Source organism: Melanerpes formicivorus, unplaced genomic scaffold (assembly GCF_026170545.1).
Source record: "Melanerpes formicivorus ecotype bairdi unplaced genomic scaffold, bMelFor1.0.p_v2 SCAF_12, whole genome shotgun sequence".
Taxonomy (NCBI): domain Eukaryota; kingdom Metazoa; phylum Chordata; class Aves; order Piciformes; family Picidae; genus Melanerpes; species Melanerpes formicivorus.
In genome coordinates this window covers 20,625,407-20,651,503 of record NW_027142364.1, presented here as the reverse complement: position 1 = coordinate 20,651,503, position 26,097 = coordinate 20,625,407, and the positions used below count along the sequence as shown (strand labels likewise).

General features: G+C 47.0%; 1 protein-coding gene across 4 annotated transcripts in view; it reads right to left on the bottom strand.

The window, feature by feature from the left end:
- Positions 1-25,104, bottom strand: part of ACAP2 (ArfGAP with coiled-coil, ankyrin repeat and PH domains 2) — a 73,291-nt gene extending 48,187 nt beyond the window's left edge. For 2 of the 4 annotated variants that reach the window (XM_068145629.1, XM_068145628.1), the window contains exons 1-4: positions 24,897-25,103; positions 5,003-5,060; positions 3,107-3,226; positions 1,765-1,818 (exon numbers count right to left, since the gene is read on the bottom strand). In XM_068145629.1, coding sequence (XP_068001730.1) covers positions 1,765-1,818; positions 3,107-3,226; positions 5,003-5,060; positions 24,897-24,949 — 285 coding nt within the window. In that variant the 5' untranslated portion in view covers positions 24,950-25,103. Of the gene's footprint in view, positions 1-1,764; positions 1,819-3,106; positions 3,227-5,002; positions 5,061-24,896 lie in introns of all 4 variants that reach the window. The other 2 variants (XM_068145626.1, XM_068145627.1) reach the window with 2 other exon arrangements.
- Positions 25,105-26,097: the final 993 nt, after the last annotated feature.

Here is a 26,097-nt window from a genome sequence, read left to right as displayed (position 1 = left end):
AGCTGTCAAAGGTACTCTCACACTGCTGACTCAGCAAAGATGCCACACTGCTCTGGTTCTTTGCCTTACTTCTGGCAAAGACTCAGAACACTGATAGTCATCCAAGTCTCAGTGGGACCATTCCTACACCTTCCCTCCTTCATCTGGAGGAGGCCACCCTCTCTTTTGCTTCCTCTAGCTTCTCACACAGCTCTCCTGCCAACTTTGTGAGCAGCAGAGCTGGCACTGAGCTGGAGTCCTGCTGAACTAAGCAGATGCACAAAAAGCACTGAGGGCTCATGTCTGACAAAATGCTCCATCAGAACCCTGTAACATGCTTCACTTCTCATATTTGTGTCTTGTGCTAAAGCCATTCTTCTACTCACTATGCTTGAGCACAGCAGGGAAATGGAGGAAAACACCCAAACAGGACACAAGTCAGAGTCATCCAGTCAGATTTGCAGAGAGATCTTCTAGCCTAGTTTGATCTTTGCCTTCTGCCTTCAAACTGCCTTAAAGAGAAGGCTCTCCTGTGTCAAATTGTACAGTTGTACCAAAGCTCTCCAAACAACAATAGTGTAGAACAGTAACTGCAGCAAGAAGCTAGGCCAGATGTGTTGAAGAGCATACCATATAGCAAAGGCATGGCTAAGAGGGCAACCAAGAGCAAGAAGTGGGATGAAAAGTGTAACATTGGGACAGGCAACTGGATTCATCTGCCCAGGCTGAACTGCAGAATCACTGACATGAAAGTAACTCTTCACCTACTGCTGCTTTCAGCCTTTGCACTAACTTCTCTCTATTCAAGGATCACTGTCTCTCCTCCTCACAGTTTTCACTGTCTCAGGTGTAAATATACACACCTCCTAATGGAAAGGAAATCCAGCTCTACAGTATCAACCTCTCTCTTGGGTTTCCTTCCCTCCTCAAAGCCTGCATTTTCAAGGCAATGCCTAACAGGAGAGATTTTGGAAGCCAGGTTAATGCTAACTGACTTCATTTCAGCTGAAGCTGTTTGAACTGCATTCTCTGTTACATTTCTTTTTCTTTAATACCACCAGGAGTTTAAGGGCTGCACATTTCCAGCACTTAGGAGACATCTCAATTGCTTTCAAGCAATTTGCTGGCAAACTGAAGGAAAGCAGCAGGGGCCAAGTGAAGGGGAAGAAAACAGAAGAACACACACATCCCTTGGGCTTTCAGGATACAAGATTAAAATCTTTGGGGGAGGGGAAAAAAAACCAAAAAGAAGGTTTCAATCCAGACCCAATTGAAGTCTGCTATGCTAAAAATCACTATTAGTCTTAAATCCTAGCATTTCCCCCTCCTTCTACTCTTGTCTAAATCTATCATGCTTCCAAAAAGATAATTACACACAAACCTGAAGTGCTTCATTTTGTACATTATAAAGGATGGAGAAAAAGTAGAGGGTGTGAAAAAGAGTAATTATCATCTCAGTCTAGCAAAGAAATATGCTCACTGTTTGCCACTACTGCCCAGCAGTTTGATGAAAGCAAGACTGAACAACCCAGGACGTCCTCTGGTGTACTGCACTGGGTTTTAGCCAAGCTTAAGAATCTCAAACAAAAGCCAAAGTGAGATAAAGATCTGCAGAAAAGGGGATGCTTATAAATGCTTCATAAACTGAACAAATATTTCCAGTATGAGAGGACTGAGTGCTACTTAAACCATGCTACTATCAGCATGAAAAGCTTCAGCATGATCCTGCTCTCAAATATAACTGGAGGGAAGCTGCCATGTCAGGTTTCAGCTAGAAGCACTTACATTGTGGTAATTGATCATCTCCTGTAAGGTGTCAGAGAACTTTGTCAAGCTGGTCTGTAAAGAGAGAAGAACACAATGGTTTAAGTCAAGCCCTACCAAACACACAGCATGGAAGCAGCATCTCAGGGGCTCACAGCATCTCAGTAAAGAACCCAGAAACTGCTTTTCCTTAGCATGATTATTAAGTTAAAACTATGATGCTAGAAGGACAGCAGGGGGGCAATATGAAGGAAATTAAAGTTACAAGCAACAAAAACACTCCTGCTGCCCTGCTATATATAAGGAACCAAACTGAAGTAGAAGTAGGAAAAATTAAGTTGACTGAATCATGGAAATAATGTAACAGACTTCAAATATTGACTATTACACTACTTAATAGTTATGAATGTTTAATACTCTAGCTCCAAACACCCTTCAAGCAACCATCAGCACACACACACACACTTAGTGGAGAAACTACTGCCTCTGTTTAGCAGCACTGACATCAATCTGTAGGATCAATGGCTCAGTTACAGTTCAAAAGCAACCATCCCTACTCTATTTGGATAGCTGCTTATTGCTTCCACAGCAAGTGTAACAGAATCAAATGAGGCTTTATCAGTTTGCCATCACACCACACTTCCAGCCTGTACACTTCTGAAGAACAACAGCTTCAGTTGCACACAGGCTACACTGAAGTTCACAGGCATCATCTAGTTCAGCTAGTGTGGGGAGATGCACAACTGCACTTGATGTCCAACCACATAACACAGTAAATACAGATGATGCACACAGGGATGTGCACATCATTACCTGGAGATTACACAATTTCACACCCCACTGCAAAGTAACATAGCCAGGAAATAGTAGGTGCTCCAAATTTGCCTGACATCAGGCTGAGGTTACTCTAAAGTGGGCTCTCTACCTTAATAAGAAACACAATGATTTACATTACTCTGCATCAGAGAGTGCCAAGAGTGCTCAAGAGGTAAGCTGAAGGAATGTAGCTGCAGAGAGTTGGCTCTTAGGCTCTCATGACTAGAATCCCCTTATTTAACAAAGTGAATAGGGCTGCTGCTCACAGCTTCAATCTGACTTTCTCCTTTCCTGCCAAGAACAATTCCTAACATAACACATATTTGCTGGACTTTGGAAAACCCTTTCTGTTGCAAGTCAAAGCAGAAACTAAAGAGCACAAACACTGCACCACAGTCAAAAAAAGCTAACCCTGAAGACATCTCAAAGAAAAAGGAGAAAAAAAGGCAAATAGCAGCACGAACTTCTGCTTCTCTTGCCAACTGATACATCTTATCCTTTTAAGTTATGCTTTTCTCCTTCCATTTTCACCTCTTCAGAAACTTACCTCAACCAATGCATCTTTACAGGAATACAGTGCAAGGTCTCGAATTCCATTCATGAACTGCTTGTTGGCTGTGCAGAAAGCCTTCCCAGTGTCAATCATGGCAATACAAAGCTTCACCAGCTAAAAACAGGGGGGGAAGAGGCAAAGTGGAAGTTGGTTTGGTTTGGTTTCAACACTGTCATACAACCAGGAAACCCACTGACCTAAGTTAAGCCAAAGAAACAAAGATTTCAAAAGCCATCTTCTAAATGAAGAGCTCCATGTCCTAAGAGAAGCTTCTTAGTGTATAGTGAGAGCTATAAAAGTACTGCTCTAGGTCAAGTGATATGCCATTGAGAGGGTTACTAATCTTCATTGAGAAGGTTACTACTCTTTGTTGGGTTTATTGTGAGCTGAGGTGTTGCAGGTATTTCCTGAAAGGGGTGTACAAAAAGGGCAGCAACTAAAACACCAGTGGTCAGGACCCAAGCAAATTAGAAGTATTTCATGGTTTCCAAGCCAAAGAAACCCACACTGCTTGTTTCAACTTGACACACTCAGAGCACAGGAAGGCAAAAGGCTCTCTGCAGAAAGCACAACTGAAGAGAAATTGCTCCAGCCAGAGAATGTCCAGAAGGTGAAATCACAGAATCACCAAGGCTGGAAGACACCTCAAAGCTCATCCAGTCCAACCTGTCACCACAGACCTCATGACTAAACCAGGCACCAAGTGCCACATCCAATCCCCTCTTGAACACCTCCAGGGATGGGGACTCCACCACCTCCCTGGGCAGCACATTCCAATGACAAATGACTCTCTCAGTGAAGAACTTTCTCCTCACCTCCAGCCTAAGCTTCCCCTGGCACAGCCTGAGACTGTGTCCTCTTGTTCTGGTGCTGGTTGCCTGGGAGAAGAGACCAACCCCCTCCTGGCTACAACCTCCCTTCAGGTAGCTGTAGAGAGCAAGAAGGTCTCCCCTGAGCCTCCTCTTCTCCAGGCTAAGCAACCCCAGCTCCCTCAGCCTCTCCTCACAGGGCTGTGCTCAAGGCCTCTCCCCAGCCTCATTGCCCTTCTCTGGACATGTTCAAGTGTTTCAATATCCTTCTTAACCTGAGGGGCCCAGAACTGGACACAGGACTCAAGGTGTGGCCTAACCAATGCAGAGTACAGGGGCACAATGACTTCCCTGCTCCTGCTGGCCACACTGTTCCTAATGCAGGCCAGGATGCCATTGGCCTTCTTGGCCACCTGGGCACACTGCTGGCTCATATTCAGGTGGCTGTCGATCAGCACCCCCAGGTCCCTCTCTGTTTGGGAGCTCTCAGCCACTCTGACCCCAGCCTGTAGCTCTGCCTGGATTGTAAGGAACTGAACAGATGGCCCATGTATAATTTTCTACACATGCACAAACGATGACAAAAGGCAGGATGAATTATACAGCAGTTTAGCTCTCCAGATGAAAGTGCAGAACACACACACCTACACACACTTATCCTGCTGGGACGGTGCTGAAGTCCACCAAAGCCAGAAAGCATTGACTTTGACTCTCTGAAACAAAGGCTCTCCAGATGTCCTCACAGCATGCAGCTGTCACAAAAGGTAAGCTCTCAGCACAGGGATGGGCAGTCGCTGGCTGCTACTCACAGGCAAGCTGACTTGGTTCACAGGCAGTTTCCACTGCAGGGCTGTGTCACGAGTAGGAGAGGCCAGAGGCAGGGGGGTGGTGCACAACCCAGCATCCCCTGGCTCTCACTACTGTTACCCAAACCTGAGCCTCTGAGGCCCAGCTGGGCACTCCACCCAGACCCTTACACTTGGTGGACCACCAGCATTTCCCAGCTGTGAGCTCCAACCCCAGACCTGAAGACATCTTTCTGTATTCTCCAGAGCAGCCACTGTGGAAATGAAAAGCTTACCTTGTCAAGCTTCAGTTCCAGCTCTGTCACATCTCCTTCTACTTCTTCTAAAGCTGCCCTGCAAGGTTGAGAGGAAAAAAAACAACAAGGTTTTCTTGTAAAACTTCACACAACAACACTCTGGGACTGGCAGAAAGGAGAGGGACATGTTCATAGCATAGTACCAGTCAGGGTTGGAAGGGACCACAAGGATCATCTAGTTCCAACCCCCCTGCCATGGGCAGGGACACCCCACACTAGATCAGCCTGGCCAGAGCCTCAGCCAGCCTGGGCTTAGATACCTCCAGGGATAGTGCCCCAACCACCTCCCTGGACAACCCATTCCAGGGCTTCACCACTCTCATGGGGAAGAAATTCCTCCTCACCTCCAGCCTGAATCTCCCCACCTCCAGCTTCATTCCATTCCCCCTAGTCCTATCACTCCCTGAGATCCTGAGCAGTCCCTCCCCAGCCTTCCTGTAGCCCCCTTCAGATACTGGAAGGCCACAATGAGGTCACCTCAGAGCCTTCTCTTCTCCAGACTGAACAGCCCCAACTCTTTCAGTCTGTCCTCACAGCAGAGCAGCTCCAGCCCTCTGATCATCCTCCTGGCCCTGACCTGGACACCTTCCAGCACCTCCAGATCCAACTTGGAATAGGGGCTCCAGAACTGGAGGCAGGACTCCAGGTGGGGTCTCCCCAGAGCTGAGCAGAGGGGGAGAATCACCTCCCTTGCCCTGCTGGCCACACTTCTCCTGATGCAGTCCAGGATCTGGTTGGCTTTCTGGGCTGCAAGTGCACACTGAGAGCTCCTGGTGAGCCTCTCCTCCCCCAGCACCCCCAAGTCTCTCTCCTCAGGGCTGCTTTCCAGCCAGTCCCTGCCCAGCCTGGATTTGTGCCTGGGATTGCCTCCACCCAGCTGCAGGACCCTGCCCTTGGTCTTGTTGAACCTCCTGAGGTTGGCTTGTGCCCACCTCTCCAGCCTGTCCAGGTCCCTCTGGATGGATCCCTTCCCTCCAGCCTGTCTGCTGCACCACACAGCTTGGTGTCATCAGCAAACCTGCTGAGGGTGCACTCAGTGCCACTGTCCATGGCACCCACAAAGATGTTGAACAAGCCTGGTCCCAGGACTGATCCCTGAGGGACTCTGCTTGTCCCTGGACTCCACTGGGACATGGAGCCATTGATGTTAATTTCATCCTTTTTATTGCCATCACAGCTGCACTGAAGCTTCACCTATAAAGCAGCACTGATGTTAGAAGAGCAACAAGAACTGCAGAAAGCTTCACAGTGGAAAGATAAAAAACCCCAAACCTACATCACTGATGAAACATCTCTCAGTAATGAAGATGTGAGATGAAATCTCATTAATCCCAACAGCTGCCACACTGGGACAGGTCTCCTCTGCTCTTGTGTGGCAACCCTCATGTTCAAAGGGACAGGGAGAACAAAAAAGGACAGAAACAAAAAGTCTGAGTGAAATCTCTGAAGGAATTTTTTGGCTGACTCTCCTGTCTGAACCCTGCAAACCTACAGCTACTCCATGAATGGCATTACAATGAGATGATGGAAAACACAGCCTTTGCCAGGAGCCAGATGACTTGGCAATAAATTCAGATGGCACACTTGCTTGTATCATTTGCCTCCTAGTTTAAGGCTGGTTGCAGCTTTCAGGCCAGCCAAGATTTTACTTGACAGAAAGTTTGCCTTCATTAAGCATTTCCAAAGCATAACTTTTTCCTGGCTTGAGAGCTGATATTTCCCTTGAGACCTCCTTCCCTGATGATTGCTACCTGAGAAACATAAAAATGAAATGGCAAAAATAGAAGGGGAAGGATGACACTTTGTTCAGTTTATGAGCACTGCTGTTTCACCAGGCCAGTGCCTCCAGCCTGGATGGACTGATTCTTGGCAATGGATGCTAGACTACAGGAATCTATTCAACAGGGCTGGGATTTCACATGACACAGTTTGGGAGGAAGAGCTCTGTTCCCATCCCCTGCCCTGTAACAGAAGGCCTCATTCTCTCAGTCATCCCAGCAGAACTGCTCACCAGCAGCAGTCTGCCACGGGGGGGAAAAAGGCCAAACAAGGACCTGGTAACAGGAAGCTTTCTGGAATGCTGTTTGGAAAACTGGAGGAGATACATTTCAGCCCCATGAAAAAAAATTCTTCCTGGAAAAAGTGAGCCAAGTCAGGGAAGTGTGATTTGGAGCAGGAATGCAGGCCAGCTTCACCCCAAGGAGAGCACACAGCACCACAGCTTTCCTGCCTCTTGCTAATTCCCTTCTAGTTCACATGAGCTCAAGCCAAGAGCAAAAAAGGAATTGGATCAGGCCCCAAACTCAGGCCAGGCAGGTTTTTGGGGTTGTTTTTTGGTTTTCAAGAACAGCTCTGAAGAACACTGCCAATGGCCTGCAGTTCTCAAACATCCAGCATGACATTCCCAGCTTCTGGCAGATGTCACTAACACACAGTTGCATTCCCACAGTTAGATTTGGAGGGTTTGTGCCTTAAACACATTATTGGTCAGCTACACATGGGCTTCTGCCTCTTCTCTAGCATCAGGCCTTGGAGGATTTCAGGCAACAACTTCTCTTTCACTTGATTTTATTCCCTAAATCATTAACTTTCATTGAAGTCTCCAGAGTGAAACCTTGTTTCAGAGAGCACTACAGGGAAAACAAAGAAAGCAAAACCCCACAGGAGAAAGGAAATGTAGCTCAATATTTCTATTGCAATTGTGTGCTTGCTTGTTTATAATCACAGTGCAAGCAGGTTTGATTTGTTTCTTTGGCATGAACATAAAAGTGTGATGAAGCAGCTTGTTTACACAACTGCAGCAAGCTCTGATAAGAGTTAGTGTCTTCAAATAGCAAATAGTTCTAGCTCCACAGGACTTAATGAGCTAAAAAGCCTAAGATTCAAGATGAAGAAGTGAGATTAAAGCCAGTTAGAGCAGGGAGAAGGAAGACAACACATCTGCTCAGTAATTAAAAGCTCTGTTCCAAAGAGAAGTCATCGACAGAACAAACTCAACTGGAAGTAACAACAGAACATTAGAAGGATAAAAGGCAGGTCAAGACAGAAGTTAAAAGCAACACAGGAAAAGATATGGGAGAAGAAGGACATAAAGCCCCTCCACCACTTGATTCATTTCAGGTCATCTCTGAATGATCACAGACCCCTGAAGCACCAGGCTGGTTCTCTGGGCTGCCACTGCCAGATGGAGAGAAGGTACATCTGTGCCCTACAGCTGAACATGGATCAAACAGCTGGTAGGTTCCAGTTAAAATCCCCTTTCCATTCTTTGTTGCTCTGGATAGAGCTGCCTATTTTCACTGTTGCCATCAGATAACAACTAGTAGAAGAGTTAAACCCATGCAACCATATTCACAGTAATAGGCCAACACTAGATCTCAAGCACTACTGCAATGGAAAGCATCAGGCCACAGCTACATACACCTAATGTACTATCATCATCTAAGTCCAAAAATTGCTTTCATACTGGGCTAGGGAACTCATTAAGAGCTGATCTGAGCTGTGCTGTGTTAATGCTAACCCTGTTTTTCTGCTTACTTCTCAAAGCCACAGAACTCAAGGGTGCATTTCTCTCTAGAACACCTGTGTCAAGAATTACTTAACATTCACAGAAAATCATCATAATTCTGAGTAAATCTCATGTCTGCAGCCAAAACCCAATTCCCAGCTATGAACATAGGAAGTGGTCATAGAACAGCTGAGGACCAAGTGCCAGATCTGATGTGTACCAAGAATACTGCTCCTTCGTGAAGTGGGAGCTGGGAGCAGGGTTTGCATCAGGTTCATCTTAGCCAGAAGGCTCTGACATGATGAATAAGCATCAGAGCTGCCCCAGTATGAGTCTGTCAAACATCTGTTAAAACACTGTGTGGCAATGCATAAAACCAGAACAGCTGCAGAAGGGTGGAGGACAGCTTTTTTCAGTGAGCCATCTCCCATTCTCTCCATGCTCTGTAACAAGGACTCTCAGGAATGCAGCTGACTCCTCTGCTCTTCCTCCTTGTCACAGTTCTGTTTGCCAGGTACAGCTTCCTGCATGGTTGCAGCAGCAATGCAGGAGAGCATAGGAGATGACAGAAGAAAACTCAAGACCTAACTTAGCAGCCTGTTTAAATGAGGATAGTGTCACCAGTTACATAGCCCAGCATAAACCTAAGGACAGATGAACTCTCTGGTATCCACCACAGGTGCTCCCCTTCAGTGACTGCTGAAGGACTTGTTTATCCAGGTTAAGGTACCACAGGATTCCAAGAATCCCAGTAACTAAACAGAAAGATAACAGCTAAACTCTCCTCCAGAAGGACAATGGGTCACTTATGCCACAAGCTGCAAACACAAAATAATAAGGAAATAAGTCTGGACTAAAGCACTGCATGCTGCTGACTGCAATGCCAAGCACACAGCTCAGTAACTGCAAGAGCTAAAGATGGACACAGATGCCTCCTAACTGGCTGAAATAAAAGCAACTGATCATGCTAACTCTCATGGTAAGTACAAACCCAACACAGACACTAGTAGAGATGGGATGCAAGCTATCTTTGCACCCCACAGTAGTACCACAGCCCTAGATAAGTGTAAAAATCACAGAATCACCAAGGCTGGAAGAGACCTCAAAGATCATCAAGTCCAACCTGTCACCACAGACCTCATGACTAAACCATGGCTGCAAGTGCCACATCCAATCCCCTCTTGAACACCTCCAGGAATGGTGACTCCACCACCTCCCTGGGCAGCACATTCCAATGGTGAATGACTCTTGGTGAAGAACTTTCTCCTCACCTCCAGCCTAAACTTCCCCTGGTACAGCTTGAGACTGTGTCCTCTTGTTCTGTTGCTGGTTGCCTGGGAGAAGAGACCAACCCCCTCCTGGCTACAACCTCCCTTCAGGTAGTTGTAGACAGCAAGGTGGTCTCCCCTGAGCCTCCTCTTCTCCGGGCTAAACAACCCCAGCTCCCTCAGTCTCTCCTCAAATCAAACTACATCAATATTACCAAGCACTTGTGCTATAACATTGTGATACCAGACATAGCTTTCAACCTGTGCTGTGCAGATTCTGATGAACAGATCAACAGGATAATGATTTCTTATCATTTTGATCTCATTTATCAGACTGAGGCAAAAATCAGCAAAATGAATACTGGAGTTGCTCATAGACCACTCCTGACAGTGTCTGCACTCAGCACCCTCACTAACAGAAGGAAATGGGAGCAAGCCATGAAGTTTCTTACAATGACACAAGAGAGTTTAAAGCAAGGTAACTTCAAAACACCTTGAGAAAAACCCCAACAAAACATAAAGACTGAGTTTGAAAAACTGGAAATGGTAAGATACCAGAGTGCAAAATCCACCTGATGATTTACAGCAGTCTCCTCCTCTGTTCCAGAGTCCATCAAGTAACAGATAGCAAAAAAGGCCAGTAGACATTGATCAGAAGATGGACTACAAGCTGTAAACATGATGCAAAGGTAAATGAAAATGCAGGTGAGCCACACAAGATACTACACTTGCTCACCTAATTGGTCTAGATGCTCTCCCTCTCTCACTCCACCCATAGGAGTTGGACCTAGGAATCACACTTCAGACACCAAGCAACAGCTTATACAGCTTACTTTAGCAACAACCACAGAGTTACAGTTGAGGGTAAAACACGGCTGAGGAACACACATCCAAGACCATGACTCATACCACCATACAGAGAAATGTCATGCTGACAGCAGAGTCCTCCAGAGAGAAAAACACTGTGAATGCCACAGGAAAGAAACCAGCAATGCCATAACACACAACAGTCAGCTCCACTGGGCACACACCACAAGCCTCTGTAACCCATCCCCCCTACAGACCAACAGACACTTCACCAGGAGCCTGTAACATCACACCACTGGCAAAAACACTGAAGAGGAAATCATTTCCCTCTGCTCCACCCACAGCAACTTCTATCAACTTTAACACTTCTGGCCCTCTCCACATGGAATGAGAATGGAGGAGGGAAGTAACACAACCTCCTCAGGCAACTGTTACCATGCTCAACTCTCAGTGCATGTAACGACATGCACTGCTGCATCCTCCAACCATCTCTTTCTACTGTGCACCTGACTCCCAAACCCCACACCTATACCAATCACCTGAACCCTACAATCTACTATGCCCTCACCCTCTCCTACAATCCCATGTACTCCATTCCAGTTGCCTTTAGCTGCAGGTCTTGCCTTTTGGTAAGATCTTTCTTTTACAAGCACAGCCCCCAAATTTGTCTTAACATTTCAGACTTAGCCTGCTGACAGCTAAATAAAGAGCAATTATCTCTTCTCTCAACTTGCCAGCTATGCTCTTGCTAATGCAGTCTGGCAGACCCACCCTCCAGCATGTGAACAGCTGTTTCCCCCAAGCATTGTATACTTCATATGATTCCCCTCATCTATAGTTCAGATATAAAAAGGTGTCTAGAGGCCTCTGAACCAAGATGCTACCAAGGAGTACACTTGGTGCATGTCTAACAGCATCAGACAACTACAGATTAAAAATGAAACATGACATACAAAGGGACAAGTAAGTCAGAGACTGACCAACAAAGCCTAATACCCTTGGATACATACAAGAAGAGTTGTGTAACTTGGGAGATGTGTCATGAGCAGTACTATGTAAGAATGCTGTTGGAGCCTGTTACAGAGCCTACTGAAGCCTTGGTTTGGCACCACAGAAGTTTTTCCCCACTGGCACAGAGCCCCTCCATGCTGAGGAACAGATGATGAATGCTCCCTGACATACCAAGAGACACTTCCTCAGTCAGGCTGAAAGTCAAAGTGGTTAATACTAAACTTGCAGCAGCATTTGATGTATCTCTCTCAGCCTGCAAGGACATTTGTGCTACCTGCAGGCCCTACATTCTGGATCTTTTTCTGTCATTATTCATTTGCACTAAATGGCAGAAATCCCCACCAGTGCTCTTTTCCCAAGAGTTTTCCTTCTTCCCTAAGCTTTTTCATCTGAAGAGAGGCTGATAGTTAGCAAGCTTAACTAGGAAATGAGCAACTCTGCTTTTCCATGAAGGCTTTGGTAAGCAAGATTTTCTTCTCCTTTCAATTCAGTGTTATGATCATTATGAGACAGCTGCTAACAAGATGGTGAGCATGAAAGCTTCACAGAGGAGTTAATTCCATTGCTAAATGCAAACTGATAAAGCTGCAACATACCACACAGTACCTGCCCTGCACACCTCAGGAATGAGGCAAAAGGTTTTTAGGAGGCCTTGCTATCAGGTAAGGAAGTAGAACTACAGTATCAAGATGTTGCAACAACAACAAGGGCAGCACAAACAAGCTCAAGAAACTGATGGTGCTGTGCAGAAACTTTTTGTTGGTGAATATTTACAAGCACCCCAGGGCTGCTTTCATCTTTTGCATCTCAGCAACTACCCAGGAGCTCGAACACAGCAGCAGCAGAAGTGAAGGAGTTGAACATTGGGGAACTCAAACACATAGTGAGGGCAGGAACTGGAAGTTTAACCATGAAGCAACCAATTGCAAAGAATGTAAGGTAGGCCATTGGAGGTGTTCAGGAGGAGACTTGATGGGGTGCTTGGTGCCATGGGTTAGTTGATTAGGTGGTGTTGGATTGATTGTTGGGTTGGACTGGATGATCTTGAAGGTCTCTTCCAACCTGGTTTGTTCTATTCTATTCTATCCCTCCACCTAAAAACTACATGCTGTTAGCCTCAATATCTAGGGTTCCTAGCCAGATGCTAAGGAGCCCTATCAACTTTTTCCTTCTAAAAGCTGTAAGCAAAAATCATCTGAGCAAGACTGAAGAAATTAATCCCTGATTTGGCAAGATGCTCCTTGTGTATGTCAAATGCAGCCAATATAAATGGCAGGGTAGGTGTCCCTGAAAAACAAAGAGAAACCATCACTGCATTCCCCCAGCTTATCACTCTCAGAGTCACTATCAGACCTGTAGAGAAAACCTCCTACACATCAGGGGCCACTGGGTATCTGAGTATTCTCTAATCAAAGAGTATTCTTTCCAGGTAACACATCACCTCAATCTAAGTCTTGTGCTTGCTTTGACTTTGGGAAAGGAAGGCACTATCTATCTCTTTGTAATCTCCTTAGCTGATAAGTTAAGCCTACAACAGTTAGCAAAGTTCTGTTATCAAAGTTTGGAGACTTGATGGGGTGCTTGGTGCCATGGGTTAGTTATTTAGGTGGGTTGGACACGATGATCTTGAAGGTCTCTTCCAACCTGGTTTGGTTTATTCTAAATAAAGGTTGAGTGCAGCCCACAGGATGGCAAAACATTTGTAACAAGAGCTCAGCGTGGTGCACACAGCTAACCACCATAAGCTCTCTGCAATTTCAGTTCATTCCATTTCTATCAGGTGGATCCTCTGTTGAAACCAGAGAAAAGCTGCAGATGGGCTATGAAGATCGAGTCCCCTACACAAGTGCTGACCTTTTTGTCCATTTCAGAAGCAGACTATCTTGGCAGTACACTTGGATAAAGATCAGAATGCTCTATTTGACAGTGGGAAAAGAGGTTGCAGCTTTGTTGCAATAGCCAAACTCTGGACTTGAGAGGTGTGTGTACACACCTAAGCCTATTTTACATGAAAATTAACTGCTTTATTTTGCAGTTTTACCATTCCCTTTATACCACAAAGTCTATTTCACACTGAAGCAGCCAGTCAAATGATCCAGTCTCGAGATAACAGAGCACACAAGCATTAGGGGCAGGAGAATACACTGCTGCATGCATTTAGTACTCCCCCAGCTGTGAAAGCTGGTCTCCTCTCCTATTCACCCCCCTCAAATGATAATGGGTGATAAATAGATCAGGATGTGGAATATTACCAACATAAAAACTACAAAATGCATATGGTACACCCACAGCCCTGGGAAGAGTTTAAATATTCCTTGGGTACACTCAGTATCTTTTCTCCCACTACTTTTAGTCATCAGGAGATGTTAAAGACCCTGAGCTTCCAGTGATCTGTCAGAGCTAGTTGCAGGTAAGCTGTTTCCCAAACAGAAGCTCATATATGATTTATTAATTAGGCACTGAAGGGTTTTTCCATCTTAAATCAACTGTAAATCTTTGCCAGACAGCAGCCTAGCACACAGAGGATATTTTGCTACAGTAGGCACATTTAACACTTCATCTTGTCCTTTTCACAATTCATTTGGGGATAACTTAAGCAAGACAGAATTAAAGGGAATATAACCTTCAAAAATCAGACACCTGACAAAAGCAAGCAAGCACTCCAGGAAGTTAAATGAGTACCTTGGAAAAAGAGAATCATTTCTGCAACTGGAGGACTCTCCTGGAGAAGAATCCTGGAGAAGAATCCTGTGGAGAGGGTGTGCACATACACACACACACTTCTTTTTAAACAGAGCTCAACTGAGCAGCAAATCCAGCTAGCAGTTGTATGCCCAATGAAATATCAGAGATCCTTCAGTCATCTTAAGCAGTTTTTATCCTCAATAACAACCCTCCCTAGCAAAGCTAATACATGTGTTCTGCTCTTGCAGTATGACTTACCTGATCAAACACTGATACCTGTGCACAAATACCTGAGTTAGTCACCTCCATCACCTTTGGAGGAGACAGAACAAGCCATTTCCAGGGGGCAGTTCACCTCATTCCAACCAATATGGCTAAAACAAATCAAGGGGCACTTAGGATACAACTGTTTATCTTCATTAAGATTTAAAGGAGCTTAAGCCTAAGAACTGCCTTAAGAAGAGACAGCTCCATGGTGGATGAGCTGAGCTCTCTTTTTCCTGTTTGAGGAAGTTAAGAAAGGAGGGGCCTTTATCACTAATTACTCAACTCCTCCTACAGACAGGAACCCCAACCAGCTTTCAGAAATGCTTCACATCCAGGGAACACAAGATGTAACTGCCACTTGCAGCTCAGCACCTAGGCTTTTTAAAGCCTTCAGCTAGTCCCAGTTAAGGTCACAAGGCTTAACACAGCTCCACTTAATTTTTCTTCTTTACCCACCCTGCTCTTCCTTTGGTCATCTTAAACCTCAAGTGTATTAGCAGCAGCAGGCTACATGAAAACAAAGACATGGCAATAACACTGCATCTTCTTTACACTGAAGTCAAATGGAGAGTGACTACTTTCATGAAGTCCTCTAAAGAAGGCAGAAGGCATAATGTTCACAGCCAGAAGTCAGACTGGATGCTACACATCTTTCCTTTGTGCCAAAGGAGTGAATTCCATTCAGATTGCAATCCACAGCATGCAACCCTAAGCATCAGCACACAGAATGCTGTTGCATGACCTACAGCATCACAGAAGTTACACATCCATTTCAAAAACAACTCCAAGGTCACTAGTAATTGAAGGCTACATTGCAAATGCACAGAAACATGGAGCATGTTTTACATCCAGGTGTTCCTAGTTAAATATCTGGAGTCTGGAGGGATGGAAATCTGGAATTCTTTTGCACAGGCCTTGTTGGGTTATTTCAGTTCTGTTCAATGGAACATGTTTCACTACATGTGGCTTTTCCAATTTCTCTTTGCATTATACCCAGCTGAAACCACAATGTTACACCTTGGGAATCTCCAAGTCACACCATGCAAACTGATCACTAGTTCTGATTTATGTTTAGCCACACAAAATTGTTCATAAATCCATGAAAGGGGAAAAAAAAAAAGGTAGTTGGTGTGTGCTGGCTCTTGGTAGACTCTCTGGTGCAAAACCACAACACAGCTACTTGAATTCCCATTACTGTTGACACATGAACTCTAAAAATTATGCTGCCCCACCATGCTTGTATACTGTGAAGTCTTAGAACTTCAAACAGAAAGCTTAGAAATCAAGCAGGAAGTCTGAATTACAGAAAGATTTATGCCACAAGTGTGACAGGCAATCTCTGCTCAAAACCTCCTCTCATTCATGAAGCACTTGAAGGGACTCCTTGGCAGCAGATTATTTTCTTAGCCTATCCCTCTGTCTTCTCAGCTTGAAAAGGAATACAGGACATAAATGAAACTTCTTCTCCACACAGGCATACATTACTCACAGTGCATCAAAGCCTGGAGAAGAGGAGGCTCAGGGGAGACCTCATTGCTCTCTACAACTACCTGAAGGGAGGTTGTAGCCAGGAGGGGGTTGGTCTCTTCTCCCAGGCAACCAGCACCAGAACAAGAGGACACAGTCTCAGGCTGTGCCAGGGGAAGTTTAGGCAGGAGGTGAGGAGAAAGTTCTTCCCAGAGAGAGTTGTTAGCCATTGGAATGTGCTGCCCAGGGAGGTGGCAGAGTCACCATCCCTGGAGGTGTTCAAGAGGGGACTGGACATGGCACTTGGTGCCATGGTTTAGCCATGAGGTGTTGGGTGACAGGTTGGACTTGATGATCTTTGAGGTCTTTTCCAACCTTATTGATTCTATGATTGCATGAACTGATTTACCCTAGGTCTGAGGTCTAGCTGCTTTTAATATCCATAAGATGTATGCTAATTGTCAAGTCATTATTCTGATGCATATGCAAGGATTTCTCTCCACGAGATCATCAGGAAAGCAACACAATCATGGAATGACCAAATACCCAGTTGGAAGGGACCTCCAGGATTATCTGGTCCAACCTCTGTTTGGAAAACCACTGTTTATGGACAGGACAGCCCAGTACACTGTCCAGCTGAATGCTAAAAGTGTGCAATGTTGAGGAATCTGCCAGTTTGCTGGGGAGGTTAAGGTTTTACTCTACTGGACTGCTTGAAATGGTTTAGTTTAAGATCATAATGATAGTATCTACTATTTCTTGTGCTCCTGATCTAATCTCTTACCCATATGAGAGAGTAGCAACAAAACCAGGATTTACATTGTCACACAGAAGCATGGAAGACTCCTGCATGTATTAAAGTAATGCCACAGTCCACATGCTAACCTGCACCTCCTCAGAATGACCTCCACTGCAGGCAGCTCCTTGAACTGTTCTTCTAGTTACAACTCCACTGATAGCCAAAAGCAAACCACCTACAGCATTGCCTAAACTCACAGGGATGTCTGAATCTCAATGAAACAGCAGGGTATCTGCTCAAAAAAAATCCCAAATGCATTCACAAGGTTTAAAGTCCTACACATTTTTGAACTGAACTCTGCCTGTAGAAGTGAGAGGCAAAAAACCAACAGGTAACTAAATTAGTCAGAATTTATTCTTCTCTTTCCTGCCCATGTAAATGTAAGGCACTGAAAGACATCACATCAAGTAACCACCTGGTGTTTATTGGTGGGGCATTTGGCACTCCCTCATGACACTTCTCCATTTCCATCTCCTTGAGATCTCAAGCTGATTGATTTAGACCAAAAGGCAAACTGTAATTTCAGCAGGAATGTTTCTGCAGTCAATGAAAATCACTTTCCTTTCCTTTTTCCTCCCAGAGCAGGCTGTCAGGACACAGTTTGCTCTGGGAACTTCTTAGAATTATTTACTGCAGTAAAACTTTACCAAGTTTCAGTCACAATGTTTACTGCACAAAGCAAGAACAGGAAAAGTGCTAACTCTAAATACCACACTTCTGAGCACAAGGTTGTCAAGAAGGGGACACTGCTAAGACAGCTACACCAGCACATTTGCTATTTGTTTCATAGTATCATAGTACCAGTCAGGGTTGGAAGGGACCACAAGGATCATCTGGCTCCAACCCCCCTGCCATGGGCAGGGACACCCCACACTACATCAGCCTGGCCAGAGCCTCAGCCAGCCTGGGCTTAAACACCTCCAGGGACAGGGCCCCAACCACCTCCCTGGACAACCCATCCCAGGGCCTCACCACTCTCATGGGGAAGAACTTCCTCCTCACCTCCAGCCTGAATCTCCCCACCTCCAGCTTCATTCCATTCCCCCTAGTCCTATCACTACCTGAGATCCTGAGCAGTCCCTCCCCAGCCTTCCTGTAGCCCCCTTCAGATACTGGAAGGCCACAATGAGGTCACCTCAGAGCCTTCTATTCCCCAGACTGAACAGCCCCAACTCCTTCAGTCTGTCCTCATAGGAGAAGTGCTCCAGCCCTCTGCTCATCCTCCTGGCCCTTCTCTGGACACCTTCCAGCACCTCCACATCCCTCTTGCAATAGAGGCTCCAGAACTGGAGGCAGTACTCCAGGTGGGGTCTCCCCAGAGCTGAGCAGAGGGGGAGAATCACCTCCCTTGTCCTGCTGGCCACACTTCTCCTCATGCAACCCATTTGGTGACAAATGGTTTCACAGATGCATCACAGGAAAACACAAAGCTACCCAAAGCCCACAGCAGAGTGATTTCTATTTTACAGTTGCCCATTACCTAATGAACACTCTAACCCTGCTTTCCAGAGATTGAACACTGATACTCCTCTCCCACACACAAATACAAATCTACTATCTCCATTACCTCAGTTCTTAATGTAACTACATGAGATGTGCCTAGCCAACACAAACGAGGCACTCCAGGCTAGAGAACAAAAACTATTCAAATCTATATTTAAAACCTGAACAACTGTAAGAGCTTGTATAATTACAGCAGCAGGGCACATACACACACACAAGCTGTCCCAATTCTGCAAGCACTCACAAAAGATCAGGCTTAATTAAGATCAGGTCTTCAGCAACTGCTCCTGCTGCTGTGCTACAGCAACATGCTAACTAGCAGGCTCTGTTACTACTACAGTACTACTTTAGTACTACTTCTGTGACTACATTCTCCATGGGGGGGTCTTTAAACCTTCCCAGACAAAAACTTAGAGACTAAAAGCAAATAAATTAACACTTTAAGCTCCTATCACAAGTTTAAGAGAGAGTTAAGATTGTTCAGTTTGTTGTTACTTAGGATAAATCCCAATCAGACAACAGAGAAACAGGATCACCATTAAAGCCCCCTAACCTTTGTCATTCATGAGAGAGAACTACTTCTAAATTCAGACAACTTAGGTGCACTAAGCAAATCAACACAACCTGATTTCATGGCACATTAGTGGGAAGGACTGAAACAACTTATTACAAACAACTTACTTTCAAATATTTCAGTGTAAGAGATTTTGATGAATGCATTTGAGAGGGCTCTTAATTGAAGCTTCCAATGCAGTGCCCTCTCCTTAGATCAATTACTTTCCTACATTTGAAAGATATAGTCACAGCTTTAAAGATAAGTAATTGTCTAGAGTCTGAGTAGAACAGCACAGCCACTGTCATCTCCACAAAACTGAAGGAGTAGAACTCGAGAAGCGCTTCAGCAAACTCCATCAGAGTCCTAGCAGCACGGACACAGATGATGTGTAACCCCACAGGATCCTGCTGAGACAGTCCTGCACATCACAACACTTGAGCTGTGAACAGTGCTGTTCTGCACTCACTGACTGGAAGTTCTGAACACAGCCACACAAGCATGAGAAACAGTAAATAGAGGCTTACAAGCAAATGCTTAGCAGCTTTCTCTTCCTATTTGCTGGTTTTTTGGGTTGCTTGCTTGCTTTTTGTTTGGCATTTTTTCCCCCCTCACTGTTCTTCAGCAATACTTTCCACCTTGCCTTGCCAAATAAGTTACAGACTTGGTTTTCAGTCCCAAACACTGAGGGCACAAAGCCCTCAGCAAAAATTCCTTTGGAAACTCCTCCTAAACCAGCTAGGTAAATCTGAGCAAAAGAGTTCTTGGTCATAAACCTTTTAACACCTTGAATGTGGCTGAGTTCAGCCACGTGAGAAGCCTGGGTGACTTCAGCAGTTCCACAACGACATTCAGATTGCCTGTGCTGTAAAACCAGGCTGGATCAGAGAGCTTTGCTTGCTGCTGGCAGTGCTGTCATGCAGCAGGTCACCCCTCCCAGTCAGAGAAGGCACAAGTTGACTGATGTTCTGATTTCTGTGCTTTCTTCAGCAGGTAACAGAGGTTAGGTGCATGAAGTAATGTCCCTGACTGTTGAACAAGACCTATCCCAAACAGGTTAAATCACAGTATCACAGTGTAACTAAGGTTGGAAAAGACCTCAAGGATCATCCAGTCCAACCTGTCACCACAGACCTCATGACTAAACCATGGCACCAAGTGCCACGTCCAATCCCCTCTTGAACACCTCCAGGGATGGGGACTCCACCACCTCCCTGGGCAGCACATTCCAATGACTAACAACTCTCTCTGGGAAGAACTTTCTCCTCACCTCAAGCCTAAACTTCCCCTGGCACAGCTTGAGACTGTGTCCTCTTGTTCTGGTGCTGCTTGCCTGGGAGAAGAGACCAACCCCCTCCTGGCTACAACCACCTTTCAGGGAGTTGTAGAGGGCAAATAAGTCACTTTCTTACACTACTCATTGTAAAGTGCCCAAATATTGTTTCCCAGGAAACTGATGCTTAGTGACTGACCTCTGGTTACACAGTAACTGAACCAGAGTGGAAGGAAAATATAAATGAAATAAAAAACTCCTGAAAGCCTTCAGGTAGCACAAGTGACCTACTCAGGCTGAGTCCCCTACATAAGCATGAGGTGCACCTCAGCATAGGGCGAGAACCAAAGCCACAGAAAAGGAACAGCCATAGAAAAGCAACACCCAAGCCAGGGAAAAGCAGAGAACAGGGGTGGCAAGTCAGACTGTCTCACACCACAGGCCTGCCTACACAAACTAGTTCAGGCTATATCGATGACTCCTCAGACTAGCACCTTTGAAGAGGAAATGCTGTAAGCAGCAGTTCTGTCCAGAAAGTACCCAGGATATGCTTGTACTAAGAATGGCAATTGACAACAGTTTCATTTATATGCTTTCCTTTACCTCACCCATCCATCATCTGTTCTGCAGCTGGGGTCTCAGGAAGCAAACACAAATTTAAATACAAAGAAGCTTTACACTTCAAGAGTGACAGGTAAAGGGGAAAAAAAAGGATCTCCAAACCAAAACAACTTTTTACTGATGCATTTTTGCAGACTGGAACAGACTGAAGGTTTTTCTAGAGAGTTCTTACACTTGCACACATCACAAGCAACAGAATGTTGCTTTTGCTTTTATTTGCTGTTAATCAAGATTGTGGACTGTTCCTTGCAGCAGATCTAGAGCCACATCACTAAAACTTGCTTCTCCTTCCTAAAAAGGTAGGGTTTGGAGTGATTCAAGTGGCTGCTACAGAGCCCAACCTCTCTCATTAGAAGTTCTTTACTTACCAAAACAAAACAGCCCATGCAACACCAATGCGAAAGCCCATTCCATCAAACTCTGACACCAAACTTCTCACTGGTTAAAGTTTTATTTCACAGGATGATTTGCATATCAAAAAGCCACTCCAGGAATTCCTGACTGTACACACAGAACTTGCCAGCACAGCTCAGTTCCTACTACTCAAGGACTTCTCCAAGGCCCCTCCCCCGGCAACTTCTTCATTCGATGGGGAGTCATCCACAGGCTGTTGAAGAACTGCAAGCACATTTCCGTGCTCGATCTTTTGGTCTGCCCATACTTTAAAAGGAGGAGCCACGAAGGAAAAAGCACATGACTTCAGAACAACTATTTTCAAAGCAAACTTGAAGAAACCCAACATGATTCCAAATCTGCAAAAGCATGCCTGAATTCACAGCCTTTCCAGCAGCCTCTTCCAAATCACTTCTAAACCTCAAGTTTCCAACCCCAGACTGAGCTGGTATGTCGTAAGTTTGCAAACCCAGTGATGCAAGAAGCCACCACTGCTTCAGGTTTTAAAATGGAGAGCTTTATTTATCTACTGAGGTGGGTGGAGGGGGACCAAACACATTACTCAGCAGGAAATAAGCCACTGTACTCCTGAGGTGAATCTCTGGAGCCATTATCAGCTAATTACCTACCAGCAGCTCAACACTGACAACCCATGCTCCCTTCAAATGCATATTACACAAGCAAACCAACCTTGATTTCTTTGATTTGGGTAACTATCATAGTCCCAAATTAGAGCTCAAAAAAATATCCATGTGAACTTGATGGCAAACAGATAAGCCAGAAAGCCATGTGTCTAGGGCTGGATGTAGTAGCGTGTGTTACAAGATTTAAATAGCTCCCTGCGAGAAGAGGGATTTGGTGACTCAAACTCTGATTCACCCATGTCCTCCCAGTTCTCTCCATGCCTAGAAGAAAGCAAACTGTATGACATTTCTGCACCCTGCATATACCTCCCAACAGGTTTATGTAACTGCTCCAACAGGTATACCAATGGGAAGGACAGAGACTACACCCACCTGCTCAGCAAGGTCAGGAGAGAGCTGTGGCTGTGCTTTAAGACAAGGTACACAGCACAAGAAGGTGCCTTACATCCAACACTACCCCCTGCAAGAGCACTAGGACTTTGTAAGGGCCTTGGCTCTCTATTACTGTCTCTTCTCCCAGGCAGCCAGCACCAGAACAAGAGGACACAGTCTCAGGCTGAGCCAGGGGAGGTTCAGGCTGGAGGTCAGGAGGAAGTTTTACACAGAGAGAGTGATTGCCCATTGGAATGGGCTGCCTGGGGAGGTGGTGGAGTCACCATCACTGGAGGTGCTCAGGAGGAGACTTGACAGGGTGCTTGGTGCCATGGGTTAGTTGATTAGGTGGTGTTGGATGATAGGTTGGATGTGATGATCTCGAAGGTCTCTTCCAACCTGGTTTATTCTATTCTATTAATAAAACCACTGCAGCAAACTTCCTTTAGAAAGTTTCTGGTACTTGGTTCAGGCACCTCCTAAGAGCACCAGGAAGGACAGCTGTAACAGAAAACACCAGTGACTAATAATGAAAGACACTAACTTTTTGCAGAAACACCACAGGATTTTTGCTTCGTTCTTCAAACCACTTCCTATCAGTTAAAGGTTGGAAGGATGCACTGGGGGCAGCCAGTGTTTACACCAGAAGGTGCTCTGCAATTTCTTCAAGCATAGTTAATATCAACAACTGTCAGCATGAACATAAGGTACTAGAAGACCCTGACACAGGGGGGGTTCAGTTCTTCTCCTTGAAGGAATCAAGAGGGGGCAAAAGGAGAATGGTACAAAGCAAGACCAAATCAACTAGCAGCTCTTAACTTGAGGAGGCAGCAGCCCACTTCTGCCCACTAATTTTACTCATAATTCCTTGCTCTCTCAAGTGTGTTCTACACTTCAGCAAGTATCAGCAATTAAAATACATATACATATATGTATATTTAATGGTATCATTCTAGGGTTAAATCAAGCCAAACTAGGACTGCACTGTCACCAAACAGCACAGACCCACACTCAATAGTTGTGTCAGAATGTTCTGATACTAGCAAGCATGTCCAACTCTAGGTGAAGTTTGGGGAGCAGCTAAGCCAATGCACAAGGTCCCAGCTACATCAGGACAGGTCTCACTCCCCAATTCCTTACTCTGGCCTTACTTCTCACAGTGAAGTTTCCTCTTCCTTCTCCCCATCAGCTTTAATAGACTGAACACCCCTTGCAATGTTTCCTACACTCACTAACCTAGAAAACCATCCAGTGTCTTCTGCCAGGGCAGCTAGCTCACTGAAGGATCCAACAATAAAAGTTACAGTCATCAGAAAAATCCACGGAGAAGCAGCCAAGGACAAGCTGGCTGCAAAGACAGAAGCAAAGGAGAAGACTGGGAACTCGCAAATTCTGCCAGGAGTGAGCCATTCAAGCCTTCTTCTCCAACTTCCTCCAAACCCCACAACCACATGATTGCTAAAGCTAACACAAGGGGAGGCGAGAACATACAGCCAGAGACCAGAGGAAGAGCAGGACTGCTTCCTTCAACAGCCAGAGCCCACCCAGTTTGTATCAACCATAGAGTCACAGGCACTCCAAAGGCGAGCTCAGCACGGGCCAGAAGCAGCACAGCAGTGACACATCACATCAAGTCACAGAGCTGCTTCCCTCTCCATCAGCTGGCAGGGTGATATCAGGCACAGGAAATGGGCCTAAGTGCACAGACCAGCCACACATCCAACCCGGGCAGAACTACGGTGAGCAGGCACAGCGATGGAAAACATTTGCACAGAACAGATGTAAGCACACGGAAAGAAAAGGGGGAAAGTTGCCCAACTCAGACAGAGGTAAGCCTACAGCAATGACAGACAAGTGGTCACTCGAGCGGAAAGAAACAAAAGAGTAAGTGCCCTACTCTGACAATGGGAAGCAAGATCATACCGAGCTTGTTCAGCACGGGCACCCCAACAGAGGGCAGATGGAATACGGCTGCATGCAGCAGACACTGGGAGCTGAAGTGTAAGCACAGCTCCGAGGAGCACAGAGACGGACCGCTGGGGAGCTCACACTCTGGAGCTTCAGCAGGCATTGCTCCAGCTGCTGAGCGCTTCCTGCGCCAGCTGCCTGCCACCCTTCTCTCGCCAGCGTTTGCTCAAACGCGAGTGACCCCCGCAGCGTTCACCGCGGACTGTGCCACTTCCACGGGAGCCCCAGACCTCAAGCACTGCCCATCTAGTCCCAGACACGCTGCCCCCTTTCCTGTACTCTCCACCACCTACATTTCCCTGCTCCTCGCAATCTACTCACACCCCAGCAAACCGTCGTCCTAGAGAGCCCTACAGCAGCCCCTTCCACACACACGGTCGCTTGACCTTCTACAGACCCCCTCATGGCCATCCCCTGCACATAGGCTGCCCCTGCCCTGCCCCCCGCGCTGCCCAAACACTGCCCCCCATGCCCCTTCCCACATAACCCCCTCCCCCCAACAGCCCCGGACGCAGCCTGCCGCCCTCCCTAGAGCCCACTGCCCACAGCTCGCCATCGCTCTCCAGGAGCCCCACGGCTCCTGCTCCCTCAGCCCGGCCTACCCCAGCAGCCCCTTCCCCACCCTGCTGTCATAGTCGTTTCCATCACCACGCTGCGTGGTCCCCAGTACCCCTCCCCGCTACACCGCGGCCTGACCCCCGCAAGACCTTCGCCTGACCCCTTCCCGACGGCACCTGAAACGCGGAGAGTCCTTCAGGCACTCCTCGAAGTCCACGGTCACCTTCATCCTCCCCTGCCGCGGGGCGCGCCGCTGCCGCCGCTGCTCCGGCTGCTGCTGGTGGCGGGGCGAGCCCGAGGCGAGCTGAGGCCGGAGGCCGGCCGTCGGGCGGAGCTAGGCGAGGGCGGCGCTCAAAGAGAGCCGGTGGGGCCGGACGGCGGAGCGGCGGCTGCGGAAACGCCGCGCCGAGAAACACCCATGCCCGCCTCCCGCGCCCAGCCACGACTGACGGCCCCGAGAACCAATGGGCGGCAACCAGCAGCAGAAATCGCCAATAGAACGCCGCTGTAGGTAGAGCCTCTCCCAAACCGGCGTAGGGCGGAGGAAGGACAGCCAGTCACAGGAGCAGGGGAGCGCCATGGCGAATCACAAGGCGAGAGAGGAGGGCATAACAGGAAGACAGCCCAGTAAGCGGGCCAGGAGGAGGAGACAGCCAACGGCCGGGCTGCTTCCACATCGGGCGCCCATAAGAGTGACGGTATGGCGAGCCAACGGAGAGCCTGCCTTCGGCCTCCCACCAATTGGCAAGATCCAATGCCACGAACATCCCTCAGACCAATCCCAGCACCCATAGGCCCTGGGGGGAGCCGCTTCAGGGCTCCAATTGGCTGGCCCGCCCGCCGCTCGCGGCGGACGAGGTGGGCCGAAGGCGGGGCGCGTGGTCGGTGGTGCTGGGAAGCGGACGCGGTGTAGGCTCACAGCGGTTCCGCTGAACCCCGCGTTCTGAAGGCGTGCGGAAGGCTCCCCGCCGCCGCCCGTGTGGAAGAGCCGCGGGACCCGGAGAGAGGGGACGGCTGGCCCCGCGGAGCGCTCGGCTCGGGACCATGTAGTGTGGCAGAAGGCGGGGAAGTCGCTGCGGTTTAAGGGCAGATCTGCGCCCCAGGGGAGCCCATGGCGCCTGCTCAGAGTGCAGCGGCAGCTTCCGAGCCTCCGAGGAGAAGTCAGAGCTGCGGAGGGTCTCCAGCGTGTTTCTGTTCTGGGTCTCGGAAATAACCGTAGGTTTGCCCTGCCTGGGGCAGATTGAGAGCTGTCTCTGGAGAGGAAACACGAACAGCACATTCTTCTCTTGTGCTGCGAAGGTCAAGTGTGTACGTTTGGGTTTTGTACAGAATGGTTGACTTGGGAATACTCTTGGACGGCTTTTCAAGACAGATAAA